This window comes from Uloborus diversus, chromosome 8 (genome assembly GCF_026930045.1).
Source record: "Uloborus diversus isolate 005 chromosome 8, Udiv.v.3.1, whole genome shotgun sequence".
In the NCBI taxonomy this organism is placed as follows: domain Eukaryota; kingdom Metazoa; phylum Arthropoda; class Arachnida; order Araneae; family Uloboridae; genus Uloborus; species Uloborus diversus.
Genome location: NC_072738.1, coordinates 137,917,748 through 137,937,568, shown reverse-complemented (window position 1 = coordinate 137,937,568; position 19,821 = coordinate 137,917,748). Strand labels below are relative to the sequence as shown.

General features: G+C 34.6%; 1 protein-coding gene across 1 annotated transcript in view; it reads right to left on the bottom strand.

The window, feature by feature from the left end:
• The window catches only part of LOC129228626 (hemicentin-1-like), a 217,860-nt gene that overhangs the window by 614 nt on the left and 197,425 nt on the right, over window positions 1–19,821 (bottom strand). The window contains exons 58-62 of the mRNA XM_054863307.1: window positions 19,515–19,752; window positions 11,970–12,068; window positions 10,320–10,511; window positions 5,838–5,981; window positions 3,887–4,059 (exon numbers count right to left, since the gene is read on the bottom strand). Of these exons, the coding sequence (XP_054719282.1) occupies window positions 3,887–4,059; window positions 5,838–5,981; window positions 10,320–10,511; window positions 11,970–12,068; window positions 19,515–19,752 (846 nt within the window). The remainder of the gene's footprint in view (window positions 1–3,886; window positions 4,060–5,837; window positions 5,982–10,319; window positions 10,512–11,969; window positions 12,069–19,514; window positions 19,753–19,821) is intronic.

Here is a 19,821-nt window from a genome sequence, read left to right as displayed (position 1 = left end):
GATTAAAAAAGAAGAAATAGTCTGTAAAAAAACCGACATCTGAACGACAATAAAATCCAAACATCGAGAAATGCTTAAAAATAAATTTTTTATCCAAGTACATGTTACCTATGGGTTATATACCAAAACATATGGTAGAAATCTTCACCAGCTGAAATTTAAAATTTTGTTTTCTTAAAAAAATTCATTGTTTTTTCTCCTCCAAGTAAGAAATAGTCTGCAGACTTTCTCAAGATTCTGGGACACACGTCGTAGCGTAGCGTTGTTTCTGCTACCGGGAACACACATTGAGAATATACATTTATGTTTGAAAGTACAAGGGTTCAGACAGTTAATTATGTACAAATGGGAATGAATATGCTGCCATCCTTCGATGTTTACTAGAAATTACGTTATGATAAATGTAACTTCCGGCACAAGAAATAAGTTTTCTTTTTTTAATCAATGACGTTAAATTTAATATTACATAACTTATTTTCAATTTTAACAGCAAGCATATTATATTTTCTCGAGCAATTAAGATTGCTAACTCTTATTTCTCTAGCTCTAAACACTTTGCTGTTATTAAATGTTTTGCGAAATCTATTGTCTCTGTGATTGGCATATAGAGACTCACGTGATCATTGTTTGTTTTCCGTTTTGTTTTTACCGATGCATTACTTTAGTATGTGAAGAGTGGTGGACCATCTGCTCTGTACGGTTAGTATGATGGTTCTTTAAATCATCTCTCTCTTAGGAACACTGAGTTGACAACAGTCATGGGATAGCGCTATGCAAAGAAACAGACGGTGGTAGTATTGCTTACAAAATGTGTAAACTAATAAGTCATTTTCATAGCTCTATTTATATTCTAGTGATTCATGTGAAAATGTTTTTGATATTGACGCGCGATAGGAATTAAGACTTTGAACCTCAAAATGATAGTTAGAGCTAGATGCTTACAGTCTGACCACGGATTGTATGGAAAGACAAACATCCGTTTCACAGCCGATAATGGACGAATCTATTATTTTTTAACGATGCCAGCTTTTGCAGAAGCAGAGTCTCATTCAAATGAGCAGAATACCGGCATCAAATTTTTAATGTTCCCCCTCATTCATATAGATTCGTCATATCTGGACGTTTGAAAATTCCATACAATCCATAGTTGGACAGTAGGGAGTTTCCTTCCGGAATTCGTTAGGAAATTTAACATTCTAGTAACCTCAGAGCCAAAAGAGGATGGGAAAAGGTCATTTCAGACATAATCTGCCACCACGGACAGCGCAGAGGTCGGCCGCCTGCGCTTACTAGTAGCCAAGACCAGCGGCGTGTGCGTAGAGTTGTCAGTATTGACAGAGAAGCATCACTGTTTGAAATGTTAGTAGGTTACACTGTGGCTACTGTTAGGACAGTGCGGTGAAATTTGACTGTAATCAGCTAAGGCAGCAGAAGACTGGCTCGAGTACCATTACTAACGGCACGACGACGTCGGCTGCAGTGCGTTTCCTGGGCTCGTGACCATATCGGTTGGACTCCAGACTGCTGGAAGACCGTGATTTGGCAGATGAGTCACGATTTCAGTTGGTAAGATTTGATAGTAAGCAGCAGTGCTGCGGAGTAGGAAAAAAAATGACGGACTCCAGGAATTTTAGAGCCTTTTAGTCCGACTTCGACTCCTTTATTCCAAAATCAGTCCGACTCTGACTCCGCAGCCCTGGTAAGCAGAGTCCGATCAAGATATCCAGAGGCGATAGTGCAAGCACTTTTTTGGAGGTTCCCTGCAATCCAACCTTACAATTTTCGCGTTTGGCTGAAACAGTTTTCTGCCTTTGGGAGCTCCTAAAAGTAAGGAGCCATAGGTCACGACCTAGTTAACAATTTAGTAATTAGACCCTGGCATAACGGTTTGAGTGTTCCTCTGAGCCACGAAGTTGTCAACAAAGACACTATGCAAAATGGAGGTGGCTTCAAAACGGAGTGCCCTATTTTTACATGGCTGGGTTCTTTGTTTCAATTGCAGAGAGCATTGACTGGAAATGGTTATATTCAGTTATTTGAAGACCACTTGCTGCTATTCATGGACATCATGCACTCAATCCACGGTGGAATTTGTATGAATGATAATTTGTCATATCAATGGTTCGCGATTGATTTGGACAAGAATCTGGACAGTTCCAACAAATGATCAAGCCCCTACCTCTCCCGATATAAATCCATCGAACATATCGCTTATTTGGAAGAAGAGTGCCACAATACGAAAAAGTGAAATGTTACAGGAGAAGCGTTTGAAGTTGAACGCTTCAGGCTATTTGCATTTAGAAAAGTAAGCTTGCTGTGCTCTCCAGTGTTAATATTAGAACAAAAATCTGACATTATTTCCCCAAGAAGATAACGTCCTTTGAAGGCGTTTAAGTGAAATAAAAAAGAAAATTAAAGATTTCGTATTTTGGCATTCTTCCGAACGAGCGATATATGGATGCTTCACTTTCCAAATCGATTAACTCCATAAAACAAAAAGTCGAGGAAAGTGATGAAGAAGATTGTGTTATCTATAGAAGTGAATGGGCCCTCGTGTTACATTTTCTGCCATCGCAAGATCAAAAATGCTCTGAACCAAAAGTTTAATACAAATTCACATTCTAAGCATTGATTAAGAACTATTAAAGCAGAAATGAGATTTTTTTTTAAAAAAGTGTAGTTAATCGATTTGGCAACTGAGGCATCCATATGGAACGTAATTGAAGAGATAGTTCGTGCGCAAAATCCTGCGCCGGCAGCACTTTCACAATTATGTGGATCTCTATAGCGACATTAGGGCTCAATATTTCTGATGGAGATTTGCATCGACTTGTTGAGTCTATGTCACGTTAAGTTGCTGTATTTAACCGTGTAATCCGATATGGTTTTAGGAGGCATTCTATGACTTTTGCACCTTATATAATAACACAGTAGAACCTCTCAATAAGAGACCCGAAGGGGACTGGAAATTTTTTCTTTTGAATAGAGGCTTCCCTTGTTCGGAGGCAGATGAAACGACGCATGTAGTATTCAGCATTATTTCGTAATAAACATTAACTATTAACATTTAAAACACAATGCTAAAAATTATTTATGTATACTGAATAGAATTCAAAATTATTCTAATTTCAAATTTTATTTTTTTAATGATTAAAATTTAATAAAAAAATTGTTTATCCTAAAGTTTTGCAAAATACATGAATTATTTTGAACTAATTTCTTACAAGGACTTATTTGATTTCATGCAATTTAAAATTCAATACAATATAAATTTCAATCAGTGTTCACATTTCAAGCTTTTTACACAAAGCTATTCATTCGCCTTTGACTATCCATCGGTTGATAGTCTACATAAATAAATTGCTGAGAGGGAAAAGGAACAGGCATGTAAATTGAGTTTTACAATATCACATTAGTGTACGTTAATGTCAAACTTTCACCAAACTGGAAGTTAAGATTTTAGAATCTTAACTTCCAGTAAATTCAATACCTTGTATGCATTTATACAACAATTTTTGTAAGTTTTATCTCTAACTGACCCTTAAATAGAGTGTCCCTTACTCAGAGGCAAACACATGGAGCTACCAAGTCAAAGGGACCGGGGTTTGAGAAAATGTCCCTTAAATAGAGGTGTCCTTTATTTGGAGGTGTCCCTTAAATGAGGTACTACTGTACTTATTTTGATTTACTGAAAAATAACATCGAATTTGGAGCCTTACTCAGAGGCAAATACATGGAGCTACCAAGTCAAAGGGACTGGGACTTGAAGAAAGTCCCTTAAATAGAGGTGTCCCTTAAAAGAGGTACTACTGTACTTATTTTGATTTACTGAAAAATAACATCGAATCGATGTTATAATATCGATGTCATCGATATTTAATCTTACCCCGTGCATGAATGCTTTCATTTCTTGCGTGCCTTCTTCCGTGATTTCTTGAGGTGGGATGGTGGCATAAGAGGAAGTGAGAGTTCCCGGTTCGGCGGGAAGCCTGGTTTTGTCGATGTCGATGTAACGCTGCGTCGAGCCAGTGTATGGGAAAGGTTTGCCTCCTTGTAGAGCTGTTGGGAAAAATAATCATTTAACTGACAAACACAAGAAAAGAAGATATGCCAAATATTAACTTCATCAAAATGGCGCAGCTTTTGCCTAAACGATTCGTTGAGTTTCAAAGGACTTTCTTCAATGGTATACGACGTACAAACGCCGGAGAAATATGAAAAGGTACGCATTCTCCAAGGTTTCGGTACATATTGCAAAAAATCAATCTGTTCGCCCTCGGTCCCCCATAGCACGCATCCAAACGGTACACTGCAAATCTTAAAACACTTTTTGAACAGAACATGAACATGGGCACTTGTCCTCTTTTTTAGTACACTTTAAGCCCTTTTTTGGAACTCTTTTTAGAACACCGTAGTTTCAGCAGATTTTTAAACTTTTTTGGAAACGTATTTGGGAACATTTTTTGAACACTGATAAGTGTCCCCTATTTCAGAATACTTTGTAGCTTACATTTGAAACATTTTTAGGGTACTCATCTTTTTAGAAATATCGTCGCCTCAAAGCAACAGTAGAATATCTTACTGTTTTTTTTGTTTTGTTTTTCCTGGGATCATATGAGGCAGTGAGAAGCAAAGGGATGTAAGTGGACGTTTTCAAGTTATGAGTAAAACGCGTTTAAAGATAACATCCTAAGTAGGCTTTCATTGAAATTTTTTTCTAAATCATGCTGCATAGCAACAACTACCAGCGCTACTAGTACCATCTCTTGCCCCAAGACAGAGGAGAGGTTCACCTATCATGTGTACTGGTTATCTTCAAATTTTTAATTTTGCCACTTACATCCCTTTACTTCTCACTGCCTCATATGTCATACTGTTTCTCTGAGACAACGATATACATGTAAACTTTTTTTTTACTACTTTTAGCAGATAATTTACAGCAAATCTCGCATGAGCAGGCATCTTCCTATCATAACTAGCCACCCTTTTAAAGACATTCGAGATTCCTCTGGCCGAGGACTAATTCTTAACATAATTTATACTTGTATCATATTGAAGAATATATCGACTGGTAGTTAAAGTAAACAGTATATGAATGTGTTGGTACGAAAGAAAACGACAATTTCACACCCTTGGTATGAACTCGCGAACCTCAGGGGTTCACCAGTTCATACTAAGGGTACCGGTTAACTAGGGGTGGCAATCCCCCCCAAGGGCAAGGACGCACCCCCCCACCCGCTCCCATTATTCAAAGGATTTGCATCGCCGTGTGGGTACTGCTCGTAGTTTATAAATATGAGTGTTTTTAGTGTTAATTATATAAAGAAAAATAGTGTTTAAAATGACAAATAATGTGCATTTGTGTTGTAGCATTCATAATGTTATACTAATACCGACTCAGTCCACGGATTCCTCTTTTGCAGATTTTAAGCATTTTCTTAGCTAAGGTCATTGAACACGAAATGTTCAATTTATTTTCAAAATTTCCAATGATTAATGTCTTGCTGTAAATGAGTTTACTAACTCATTTACAGCTTTTTTATACTTCTTTTAATTATTGGCAGATTGGTGTACAGTTTCCAGATAACTTGCAATTATTTTCATTATTCTGCTTCTTACTGCTACTAATTATATAAATAAACTTATCCGTTAACAGTAAAAACGTCTTTAAGATACTTTAAAATCTAAGTTGCATTGTTCTATACCAGGTTCAAATGACGTACATATAAGACAAAATACTGAACTATTTTTTTTACAAAACGCTTCACATGCATTTGTTTCAAATGTTATGCCAAAAATTAATTCTAAAGAAATGTTTTTATGATACATTTACTTACCTCTTTCAAGATTGTTCCGAGCCTTAGATTTTCTGTAGTAAATTATAACAACTATGGCAACCACAATGAAAGCCAGGATGCAAGCAGCAACTGGAACTATTACAGAAAGATCTACGTACGTTTCTGTATTCCCAATAACAAATCCTAAAAGACATTAAAAAACATTTACTTTGAAGATGTCTTGAATGTTTACCCTTAATGTGTAGGAAGCTTTTTACAATTGAGGCAGCGAGAAGCATAGGGATGTAAGTGGCAAAATTAAAAATTTGGAGATAACCAGTACACATAATAGGTGAACCTCTCCACTTTTTTGAGGCAAGATATAGTACATGTAGTCCTGGTAGGTGCTGCTGTAGAGCATGATTTAGAAAAATCCATGAAAGCCTACCCAAGAAGTTATCTAAACACGTTTTCTCAAAACTTGAAAATATCCACTTACATCCCTTTGCTCTTTTCTTCTCACTGCCTCAAATATACTGTTACAAATTCTGTAAATATTAGTTATTTTTGTGATTAATTTGTCGTAATCTAGCTAAATTTGGCGTTTATTAAATTACCTTTCATCTAAAATCATTGTAGCAACGTAACCTGTAAATAGTTTCTTGTAATGAATATACAGCCCCCGTACATTCGGTCGAAGTATATGGTCCCCTCATTTCTGAACGATAAAATTTGTGAATGAAAAAAAAAAAAAAACGGTCTACGATTTTCGGGAATCTTGTGGAATATTTGAGAGCTCTCGTTTCGGTGTGTATAAAAAGCCGTTACGCATGATAAAAGGTTCAGTTTCGAGTTAGTTTTTGCTTGTGAATCGTTGCAGCGGAACGCTGGAGAGCATTTATTGCTCTGTTTTGTGAAGCCTTTTGAGCTGTATTTTTGCGTATTTTGGAAGTAAATACGTGTGTAACCGTTGAGTTTACGGTGTTGAGAGATATTTGCTTAATTGCTGATGATTAATTTAGCAGTTGTTGACGATCTTTCCTGTACATAGTGTAAATAAATTTCCTGTATTTTTCTCACGAACTGTGTCGTCCTTTCAAGAAACTTTAAGTGGCACCGGATCCGTTACAATTTTGTAACATCAACTTAACACACTGAGAATAAATCAATGCAGTTACGAAATTAAGAACTCTTTTGCAAGAAATGGAACAGTAAAAGTTGTTTCTTTGACTGTTTCGCGTAAATAATTTTCAAATGTTTGAAATTATTGAGTTTTTGGACCACATACATAGGAAAACAATTCGAGTCTTTTATGGTAATTTGAAATCCACATGGGTTAAACTTTCACCACTTTATATTTTATAATTCATTTGACTTCAAACGAAACTGGAAGGCCCGATGCTGCACTCTGCTGACAAAGATATAATCTCAGTTTTCTACTTTTTTTTCCAAAACAGTTTAGTCGGGTCATTCCAAGGAACGGCAGACCGTTTGTCTCGCAAATGACAGCTCGAAAGTAATATCCAAAACGTGTAATAAACACAATTGTTTCGTTAAAAAAAATCATTAATGTATGTATTTGGAGCCAAAGCTAACCTGGCAGCATCGTAATGCTGTGACGTGTGTAGAATCTGCACAGCTTTCATAATGCCAGGTTAGATTTCTCTCAACTGCAGGTACGTTTTATTAAGCAAAAAAATTTTGTTCATTATATTTCTTAAATATTATTTCTGAAAGGAAATTTAGAGTTGTCGTGAAAAAAATAAAATGTCTGATTTACAGTTAAATGCCCCACCATACATTTCTTCTAAAAATGTATATATATGTAGTAGGAAAGAAATGAATTAAAAAAGTTACTACACTAGATTCGGGAGATTTTTTGTTGGAATTCTGAGGAGATAAAAACTGATGTTCAAAGTGTTGGAATAAGATTTAAAGAATTATTTAGTTTTTAGTAATATTCCACTGCTCGTATAGTTTAGTTGCACGACAGCGGTCGCAGCCAGGTAAAATCTGTGTTTTTGTATTAACTCATTTCTGTTCATGCCTTTCAACTATTTCCAATGTGAATTTTTAGTGCCGACGTGTTTTTGTGTTTTTCTTAATGAATAAAACTGCCGGGGTGCGACAGTTCGCACGTATGTTTAACGTCGGAAGTTAGTGTGTTTAAGTAAAATATTGTTCTTGTTTTTTACTTCGGTTGTTTCTACAATAGCATTAGACTCTTAATTTTCGCTGAGATGTTCATGGAAGCAAAAGTTTAGGACATTGGATAGAAGTCTCGAATCTGCAACATGGGGTTTAATAAAAAAAGTTCCCTGCCAGCTACAAGCATACTTCATTCAAAAAATAGCAATTAAAAAGATGTTGGAAAAACTTTTTTTTCCCCATAACCAAATGATACAAGTAAAGTACTTACACTACGTTTTTCAAATCAGTAGCGGATCCAGCCGATTGTTTTGGGACTGGCCATCCGAAAGTTTTGAACAATCTCCGAACTAAACAGAAATTTAATTAAAATGAAGTTTTAAAAACTCAATTTTCGGGGTATCGAGACATTAGATGAGAGGGTGAATTTAGGAATCTCCCTCGAAAATGTTTCAAAATTTAAATTTCTGAGTAATATTTGAAAATTAGGAAACTAAAAACGCATTTTGTCTATTTTTGATGATGTACAGATAAAGGTCAGGTTTCGGGCGCTGGCCCCAAAATACTTTTTGAAAATAAAGCTTAGAAACCAAAATATTCTGTCATTATACATTGAGAAAATAAAAGAGAAGGGGTGCTCTTCTAGATCTTTAGCTGTCCAGCCTAAAAATGCACCTTTAGGTAATGTTTTCTTATATTAAAGGAAGTGTGAGGGTGCTTAGAATCCTTCCTTCCTGGAAATATTTTGCTTTTAAGGCTCTAAAAATCCGATTTTTAACTATATTTATACATATTTTAGAAAGGGATGGAATATTCGTGAGCTCCTCCAAAAACCTCCTTTAAAAAAAAACTATCATCACGATATAAACTAGGAAGGTAGGGGGTCATATCAAAAATCGTTTGTAATTGATGTCCCAAAAAATCTCATTTAAGTTGCTTTTAAGCAAGTTCTGTGATAATGGCTGGATAAGCTAGTTTCCGTTGACATTTTTTTCCAAATAAAAAACTTAAAATGAAATTTTTTTCACATATCAAGGCATTTGTGAAAGGGCACGGGAAAAGGGGGTTCTCCCCCCTAGTTTTGAAATTAAAGCCATAAAAACGAAAATTTAGGCTCTCTTTGGTCTTGTGAACAATAGGTATACTCTGAGAACAGCAACATTTAGAGATCGTCCAAGTGTCTGTAGTTGGAATCAAAAAATGATGTGAAAGATGGAGAAAAATTTTGGAAATAAAAGTTTTGTTTTGAGGATAGGGATATAATTTATCTTCCAATTAAAGCCTGTACTTCTTTTTCAGTAAAACACGTGTTAAATTTTATTATCTTCTCATAATATTTTTTTCCTTTTTTTTCTCTTTCTTAAAAAATTCCTACAATCACAAGGCTTTGGGAGGGGCCATGGCCCCTATGACCCCCCTCTAGATCCGCCCCTGCTTCAAGTGCTGAAATTTTAGCTGTAAATAATTTGAAGAATAGATAAAAGTAAGCAAAAACTTGTTTTGTTGTTGTTTATCCTCTAGAAAAAAAATCTGACACATGTCAGATCAGCTTCAGCCTGTTGTTGACCGTTATAAAGTCGATTACTACACGGGGATAGGAGGTTAAGTCTGCCCTTGAAAGTCCGATATGCAACCCAGAATGTTCTCTGGTGAAGCTGGATCACTACAGCATTTTTTTACAATTCGGGTGGATTTTTTGGTCACTTTCGAAGGTGGCCAGTTCTAAGCCAAAACTTATTCTAATTGATGGAATCACTCAAGAGATGTGAGCTCAAAGCGCGGAAAGACATCCGATTGTCGGATTAATTTGAAAATTTGTGCTGTAACGCTGTTTAGTCATCTTCTACGTTTCAGAACAAAGGTACTCATCTCTTAGGATATGTTAGTACATTGATCGAAAATTAGTATTTGTTGCGAAGCACAAGGGTGCCCACAAGGGAGGGGGTGGGATTATGGCCCAAGTTACGCCATCAAACGTTTTAGGGGGATTTTTAAATTTTTTAAAGATTTATTTATTGATTTATTTTTGAATAATTGAATAATTGAATAATTTTATTCTCCTTATGTTTTATTTCATTTATTTGTTTATTGTGTGTGTGTGTGTGTGTTTGTTAGTGTATATGGTATTTCATTGGCGTAGCACAAAACTTTTCTAGAATAAATAAATAAATAAATAAATAAAAAATATTTAAGAAGATAGATAAAATAAATAAATAATATTAAAAACGAATAAATAAAATAAAAAGAGAGCTAAAAATAGAAACGGGAAGGAGGGTTGGGGAAAATGGGGGGGGGGGGGAGATATGCGCCATTGAACTTGGGGGGGGGGGGAATGAGCACCCCTGGCGAAGCAATAAAAATTTAAACCGTAATTAATTTGATGAAAGTACTTGCCTTTCATAGAAGTGGTGACAGTAGTAATGTCACTTGCTTCCCCGTTGCCGTACTGATTCGAAGCAGTTATGTAGATCTTGTAAGGAGTGGAACTTTCCAATCCGGTGATGGTGAAGCGATTCTTGCTGCTGGACGCTATGATGGGAATGTGGAACCACTCGCCGCCCTCCTTTTTGTAGTGTAACGTGTATCCTAAACACAGTTCGAGCAAAATTAGAAAGTTTTGTAATTGCATTGAAATATAGAGCCTTAAAAAATTTATGCAATCATGTTAAGAAACTTGAAGGAACAAACTAATATTTATCGGCTGCAGCATTGATTGTTTTAATTAGTTTATGTACTGTGTATTTTTTCAGCTGTAATTTCTTTAGTGACAACACTCGGTTTTGTTGATAATCGTTTGCCACTGAAAATATTAGTTCATTCTATTTGTAGATTTAGAGTTCGAATGCGCCACACTTTGAGATGATTTAAGAAATTAGACAAAGAGGTAAACCATTTGAAGTTTGCGCGGACAAAATAGGTGTCTCATTGGACAGGTTATAACTCTATGACAGTGTGTCAGTCTTGGTGTTACCTCTTTCAGCCACTATTAGACAGAGGTAGAGGCGAAATTAAAGTGCTAATAACGCAACTTTTGAACATTTGTGATAATTTGGAAAATAAGGCAATCGGGGCTCCTCCCCCTTCTGGCCGTTTTCCAGAAATATTTTGATATTGAAGTTTAGTTCAAAAACTGAATTTTATTCGGTCTTTCATGATATTAGGGGAACAGGGAGTTTCCAGGCTCTTCCCCAGAAATGTTTCTGAATAAGAGTCCGAGAAACTTCTGATCAACATGTGTTTTTCAGGAACCAGAATACGATGCAAAGGGTAAGTAATAATGAAATCCGCTGCTCACTTGAAAAACTTCTGGATCCGCCCTTGTTTACTACAAATAAGCAGTCACATAAATAATAAAACAGCATGAACACTCATTGACATCATCATAATCACCATCAAGGACTAGACTAAAAGCCAGTTCAGACTTTTTGGTTCAACCATTGTTTTCTTGGTCTACCACCAGTGATTTCCATTCAAATTTTCTGAGGGTATACTCCCAGTAATCAGTTATGTTTATGAGATCATTCACATAATATGTCATAATATGAAAATTTTTGAAGCTTGAGGGCATACGCTATACGTCTAAAAAATGTTTGAGAGTATACGGTGTTTATGGAGTACACAATATGGGAACACCACTGTCTACCATGGTCTCGCTTGGCTTTCTGGCCAGAAGGCAGCTCTAGAAAGTTTCCCTCGTTTCAAGTGTCGGATATAATCTTTCTAGACAATGCGATAAATTTTCCCTCTGAGACTGAAAACTTTTAATTCTTTTCTAACATCTCCTTTTTTTATTTTGTTCATAAGTGTGCAGCCCTTTAGAAATCTCAGGTACACGTCGAGTTCCAGTTAGGCAGTCTGGTTGTTTTTCCTTTAAGGCTTAAGAGTTTTTTTTTCTTTTTTTAAACTAAATGAGGGTGCCAATCTGAACTTATGCAAAACCCCGACCTGTAGGACCTTTCTCTCTCAATTCATAAGTAGCGTGTTAAGATGAACGTAAATAAAAGCAAACAAACATTTTGATCGACATGTAAAATGCAAATTTACCTGTCACCGGAATGTTTCGTGAAGGTGGATCTCCCCATCGCAAACTTATTTTCGACTCAGACGCTGCGACGACCGTAAAAGCAGGAGCCTCGGGTACATCTGAAAGACATGTCAGTTAAAAATCCATACGATATGTACAATTTTGACCAAAAAAAAGTTAATTTGAATTCTGAAATTTTGAACTCAAATTATATTTTTTTCAATCACGAGCTGCGACACGACCCTACTCATTGGAGTTATTGTTTCTAGAAACGGCTCCTGTCCCTCCAAGCCTACCCCTCCTTTTGGGCGGTTACGTGTGTATCGTTGTGTGTGTGCAGGCATGTGTGTGCGCGTAGACCTTTGTGAATGTAGGTTGGCATGTATGTGTGTAAAGGAGCGAGCTTGTGTGCGACTGTGCATGTTGTGTGAGTGTGTATGTGTATGAGCGTACGTGTGTGTAAAACATGGACGCCACCGACCAGGAGAAGCGGATTCCGGGAAACATTGCACAGGACCGGAGGAGAAGCGCCTGCAGAGGATGGTAGGATTGAAAAAGGAATCAGAATGTCAAGGACGATCAAGTGAAATCAATTAGCAATCGTAATTGCTCAAAAAATAAAGACAGTTAATTTTAATCCAATTATGAAGGGAAAAAAAAGCCAATTAACGATTACAGGTTAAAAAGAAGTAGAGTGGTGTTCACATAAGAAAGGATTGACCTATAAACAATACACAAATAATGATTTATAAATACATTGGCTCAGTTGAAAATAGCTAATGGGGGAGGGGGTAAATAATAACAATAAAAAAAACTCCGGGCCTGATTGCAAACCTTATATTAAAATTAATCTTGCGGGCCTGCACGCCTAAAAATTTAAATATATTTAAACGTGTTCAAGGTAACAAGGGATAACGTAGAAAAAGAAAGATTAATACTAAGTGCACAGCTACTAAGTTTTGCTAGTTGCAGAAGCAGAATCAAGAGCAAAAAGGAAAGTTGAAAACCTTTTCGGTAAAAGTCTTGCTGACTAAAATAAATTATAAGTATTTTATTTGTTAACAAATAGAAAATGGCAACAGATAAAAATCTTAAATCATTAAGCTTTCCCTCTTTGTCTGCAACAGAGAAGTCGCTACCAATCATGTGAATAATGGTTTAGAGAATTGGTACTTAAAATGTACTAAAAAATGCTATAACTCCAGATCACTCCAACTTGAAAGCTCCAAACCAATTCCATCTGATGCAGAAAAATTCGTTCTTTCGATTAGTGTGTACTAATGTTTCTAATGCGCGAGTAAGTTTTCACATGAAAAATTGCGACAGATGCTAACTTTCACGGCTCCTAGTTAATATCTCATGTGTCCTACAGAGATGAAACCTAGTTAAAAACATTTACGACCATATCACCTTTCAAAAAAAAAAAAAAAAAAAAGAATGATCAAAATTGGTTTATTTGTTTAGGAGCTACGATGCCATACATACACACACAGACACGTCAATATTTCCGTTTTGGCCAGGGTTGAAAATACTTAAATATTTCATTCAAATACTTACATGATAAACAAGAGAGAGGTTTTGTTTTCTGTTTTGCGTTGTTGCATTTGCTATTACTGTCCGCTTTTTTCTTTTTTTAAAATCGTTTTTTTTTTCAAATGTTTTGAGCCAGAAATTTCCGAAATGGTGTAGAATATATTTCCGAACTACAAAATTGTGGAATGCAGTTGTTGAAAAGGTGAGAAACCGGGAACTAAATGGAGATTTGACTTCCATATTTTCAAGTCTGTTTCATATTCAGGTAATTGTGAATAAGAATCCCTGATATATATAGAGCGCGGAACATAGGGGAGGGGAGTGGGTACGAAAACAATGAGGCCCGGGATGAAAAAAGTGTCATTAAAAGTTTTTTTTTTATGTACACTGTATTTTTAAGCTTGACGAACTGGAAGGGGACCAGCGGCATGATCTGGGCCCCGAAAGAAAAGGGAGCCTTTATGTAGAGAATAATAACTAATGAAAGATTTAGTTCAAGATTTTTTAGGTTATGTATGAAACATAAATGAAAGAGCAGGTTAGTGTTAGTATGCGGGAGCTGTCAATCTCTGCTTGCCTTCCTTTATTGAAGTTTTTTTGGCATCTTATTGGAAGTTAAGAAAAGAGAGAAAGAGAGTGAGAGAGAGAGAGGGATATGATGAAGAGGAGGAGTTGATGAGTAAAATAGAAGGCGATTCTTGATTACTTTGGTCTTTTGGGGCGCAAATGAAGATAGAAAAGAATCCAATTTTAATCCAATTGGTACCTTTTAAACTTGATTTAGAGGTGTAGGATTCATGCAGCTTAAATAGATTTCTAATAACATTTTCATAGCTTTTCAGAAAAAAAAAATCTCTTACGACTACAAACAAAATTTAAAAAGGAATTAATAAATAAAAGAAAAAAAAGAACGTTTTTTTAAACTCTTGGTTTCATTTTAGTACAATAGGGAATTATTTTACGAAAAATGCAATAAGTGTTTAGTGTTTTAAATATAAAACATAACACTTAGTTTCTTTTCATTTTTTCATTTCACTCGTAATTTTAAGCAAAATGTTAGCTATCTTAACTGTATATCTTTAAGCTTAACTGGATTTCAGTACTTCTATGCTATATTTTAAGATTCGAACCATAATTTTTTTTTCTTTCACTTAAGTTTTGATAATGCTGTTTAGGCCAGAAGTATTGAAATTGAAGCTGAAACAAATATTACGATTCTAGGACAGTAGATGGCATCGCAAGCGATTACAAAAAATAAAAAAAATATCATGACGTAGTCGATGACGTAGTAATTTCGGCGAACTCGCAGCTGCTACGATGAAACATCTGGTACAGAGGAAGGTCAACCAGGGTAACCATAAAGATACCATTCATAGGCGGAAAATTTTATGACGGGTTCAGTGACAGAGTCGTACTTGAAAAGGAGAATAGTTATCATCAAGATTTCGAGCATATATTTTTGATAAAATTAAGAATATTAAACATCAACATTGGGTTCATTTATAAAATATTTTTTAAGCAATGTACAGCTTTTCTCAAAATATGTAAGCAATTCATAAACTTCATTTTATTAAACATAACTATTACGTCGGAACCTATAAGAAACTAAGTAATTGTTTCAGAAAAAATATTAAAGTGATTTAAAACACACACACATACACACACACACACACACACGCACAAATGAAATAAATAAATAAATAATTTTACATTTTCAGAACATTATCTAATTTTTTTTTTTGATATTAAAAACTTGAAGAACAATAATAATACATAGGTAAACTCAAATGTAAATACAGTACTCTCCCGATTATTCGCGAGTCATTTAACAGTCAGGTACATGCATTTTCGCAGTAAAAATCAATGACTGTTTTTTTGTCGAAAAATTGTAAACGAACTCAGTTGTATTTGTTTTATTTATTTATTTATTTATTGTGCTTTCTTCATACTACATACAATTGTTCTTTATTGATATTAAATTCTGTTATGCAAAGATACAAAGCATTTTTTACTGTACTGTGTACATCTTCACTGTTTGAAGAAAGTATTATGGATCAATACTGCTAAGTTTTTCAGGAAGGACTATTTTTACCTTATTTGTCCCTCATTTTAGGCTTTTGTCGGTTTATCGGCGATTTTCATTATCCGCGGTACCACCCAATTCCGCTGATAATCGGAACCTATCAGTAAGTCAGTTAAGCAGTTTCGAAAAAGCATGAAACATAAAGACTATACCACGTTTGTCCCGTGACTGGATAAAGAATTTTGTTAAACTTGGGGAAATTAAACAGAAAATTCATCAATTTTCAAAAATAAAAACTCGCACTTCATTGCATTGAAAAAGGGGTTCCTTGAAAACGTGTCTGCAGTAATTTGAAAATTTTGTGCAATAAAACGTTTTTGTATCTTATTTTACTATGTAAGTAGCATTCCTACCCCAAGTAAATTTAGTCAAAAACATTTAAATTAAAAAAACTTCTCCATTTTTAAAGTAAGTTTTTATTTCTAACTTAAAACTAGTATAATTACTTGAATCTTTTTTTTCTTCTCAATTTCCTTAATTTGATTCATGCAATTTCATCACTAATACAAGTTCATTAAGCTTTTATCAAGCTGTCTCACGCCCTCTCCATTGATGTCAATATATATAATTTTTAAATGAATCCTATACTTCAAAGGAAAATCAAATTTAGGATGTTGTTTTAATGAAAAATTGCGGCGGAGTTTTAATAGTTCGCTACAATTAATGAATAAAACATTTGAAGAATTTTAGTAACGTTTTCAGTAGACAGAAAACGGTTTATTCCCAGTTTAGAGCCGATATTAATTTTCCCTTTCAATATATAAAAAAGGTTTGATTGAAACTAAAAAACAGGGGGGGAAGAAAATTTTGTGCCGACGAAACGGGGGGGGGGGGGGGAATACCCAGAAGACGATTGTTAATGCATATATATTTGCGCTAAAATTTGTATTTGAAGCAAACCGAGTTGTCTTGTCATTTTCTGAACTTTAATGCATTTTTTAAAATCACTGAACTTAGTCGTGCGTAGGTTTCATTAACAGTTATTTTTCAATTGATAACTTTCACTTGTTCGAACATCCTGTTGTATTACGTATATTATTTCCATTTAAGCGGTTCTTAATAATTGTGTGCTAAATCTGAGAGAACTCGAGTTAAAAATTACAGCTCTTGTACCTGATTAAAAATATGAGGTATTAAAGAAGATAATTTTAAGTGAATTTGAAATTCAATGCCGTCGTAAGTGAATAACCTCACACTACCTATCTAACCTCTATCAGCAAATGAGATCTACCTCCGACTTCTCACTCACACTCAAACAACAATTCGCGAGTTTCACCAAATTGGCTGCTTTTCGCTAGTTTTTCTAAACAAAAAAAAAATCATATACGAACATAAAGTATTAAGTACATTTTTAATACAATGATATTTTCGAAAAAAAAAAAAAAGTATTTTATTGAAAAAAAAAAATAAAGTGCCAGAAAAAAAAAGAGAAAAACTATGAATAAGCGGACGAAACAAAAGCATGAAAATGAACAAAAATTTTAACCGAGGGGAAACAATTTTTTTATTCTCAGGATTTTAAATGTCTAAGTTAAAAAATGATATTTTGTGATTTCAAAGTGTTCATAACAGATCAACAAAATATTTCTCATAAGCCGTGACTTTCAATAAATGTAGTAAATATCAAGTGTTCTTATAAAGAAAAGAATGTTGGATTCCACGATTACATTTTGCATAAGGTTTTAGAGAAGCTTTGGTAGCTATTTTAACTGGTGTTTGAGTAATAAATCTAACATTTAAAAAGTAATATAAAAGTGTGCGTTTGTGTATGAGCATTAATTTATTTTCCTCAGAATTTCTTTTGCAAAAACATTCATTTGTATTCGAGAATAAAATATGTCGAAAGTTTTAAGCAGATATTTTATCCCTTGCTTGGCGATCGCCATTTTATCGATCTGATAAATTGTAGCAAACTTGGCGACAAAATGTCACTGAATGGACGGGAGAGTTATAGCAACCCTACTACCTCCCCGAACAGCTGAGCTTTAAATACCTCGGAGGGCCAGAGGGGATGACGTCATGTAGGTTCTCTTTAAACGTGAGCAGCGGATTCGGAATGAAATGTAAGGAAAACAACACACGATGAACAAGATGCCTTTCGTCAGGATTTTTATTTTGATATTCGTTAACGTGAAAAGATACTTTCATGATCAAAAGATTTTTCAAAATGTTCTAAAGTAAGGGAGAGGGTATAAGACAAGCAGGTGGAAAAATGAAAAAAAGTCACGAATATTATATAGAGATAAGGGTTTCAAGACAAAACTAAATACTTCAACATACTTTGAACCGTCAAACTACCATAACCTAAAATTAATTATGCATTTTAAATATGATTTGTAGTCAATTTCGGAATTGCAAAAATCATAAACGTTTCTACTGAAAACAGAAAAAAAAAGAAATATGTAACAAATGTAATGATTCAATATTAGTGAAAGTTGTTAAAGAGAAATGTGAACTAAAATTTTGAACAATTTTTTTTATTCTGCAGCAAAAAATGTGTAAAAATAACATGGAAAAGCTTCAAAATGAAAAATGATAATTAAAAAGATAGAGAGAATGATTTCTTAACCATTACGTTCAGTATTTTTTTTTCTTTTCATGAATAATGGTTCTTATAGTGATAGTATGAAATAAAAATAAAACAACCAAAAAATGTAATTAAATTACTTTTAACTAACTTGTACATTACAATCTTGTTCGTTGTGTGAGTGAGTTGGAAAGCTTGTGAAATTACGAACAGGCCTGACTTTATTTTCTATTTTCTGTATGTTATGAGAATTTTCTATTTTCGTGACTGCTATCATTTACTTGATTCAGACCTTGTTTATATTTTTGTTCTTACTTTCATAGGAATGCTTTCCTTTTTGAAGATTAAAACAATTTGAAAGTAAAAAAATCACGTAATGTTTTAACTATCCTCAACCTGGTGAATGGTTCCAATGCATTCACAAAGCGATCTTTAAAAACAAATACAATTTTATGCCAGTGATTTTGATTTGACTCAATACTCAAAAATTAATCTATTTTTCTTAAATTGAGAAACAAAATTGGAATTTATAACATGTAATAACATAAAGATTTTTAAAATAGAAAATTAGGGTAAGGGTTACCTTCATAAAAATCTTTTTGCTGAGGACAAATGTCAAAAACGACATAGTAGTTTATAGGTATTCATGGAATTTAAAATTTACTTTTAATAAATTTTACCACCAATAGCATCATGATAGCTGATAGCATTTTCGAAATTAGATTATTACGAAGATTGAAGATGTTCAGAACAGTTTTTGTATGAACAAAAGAGGTTTGGGGGAAGCGGAGGTACAAAAAGTTGAGAAACTTCTGTCGTAGGTATTATTTGATTGGTTTTGACCAGTGGCGCACACAGAAATTTTGCAAGGGGAGGGTCCAAGTTCAAAAGTCCCACTTTTATATCATACCCTAACAGCAAAAAATAATCTATTGAATAAATAATTAGTATTATTAATAAAAAAATATTAATAACAAGTACTTAATAATTAAATTACCTAAAGGCAAAAAATTGACGCATTTACTTTTTTCATAATTCAAAAATGGAAACACCAAAGCGAATTCATCGTTATAAAGTACTATATGGTTATAGAAGTTCATAGAATCTTATTTTAATTTGTACATCTCAAAACTAAAAACATGTTTATTACAGTGTATTCATTAAAATCAACATTCTGCTTCTTACAGGTAATTCGTCATGGAAAAAGTGCCCAGTATTTTTGAAAATCTTTTAACATAAGAATTTTATTTTTTCACTTGAACTGAAATTATTATTACCTTTGTTTGAAGTTATTTTACGTAAACAATACACATAGAATCGTAATCAATCGGGGGAAAATAAATGCAAGACCTATGGGAGGGGTTCGAAACCCCTGAACCCCCTCCCTTGTGTGCGCCACTGGTTCACACTCATTCCATTTACCTCCATCTAATGTCTTGGCAACGAGGTCTTGTGAGGGTGGGCCGGTGCCAGCGCTGTTGTACGCCTTGACAACGATGTTGTACTTGGTGGACTTCATGAGGTTGGTGAGGAGGTATTCCTGGCTGTCGTTGACAGCGTTGTCCACCGTCTTGAAGAAATAGGATGGAGAGGATCCGTCTACTTTGTACCCCACGTAGTAACCACGAAGTTCACCGTTCCACAGCTCCCGGGGTGGTGCCTAATGTGGAATCGAACACAAGTAGGGTCAGTTGGGGTAAATTGAAACATGGTGTAAAGGGAAACATAG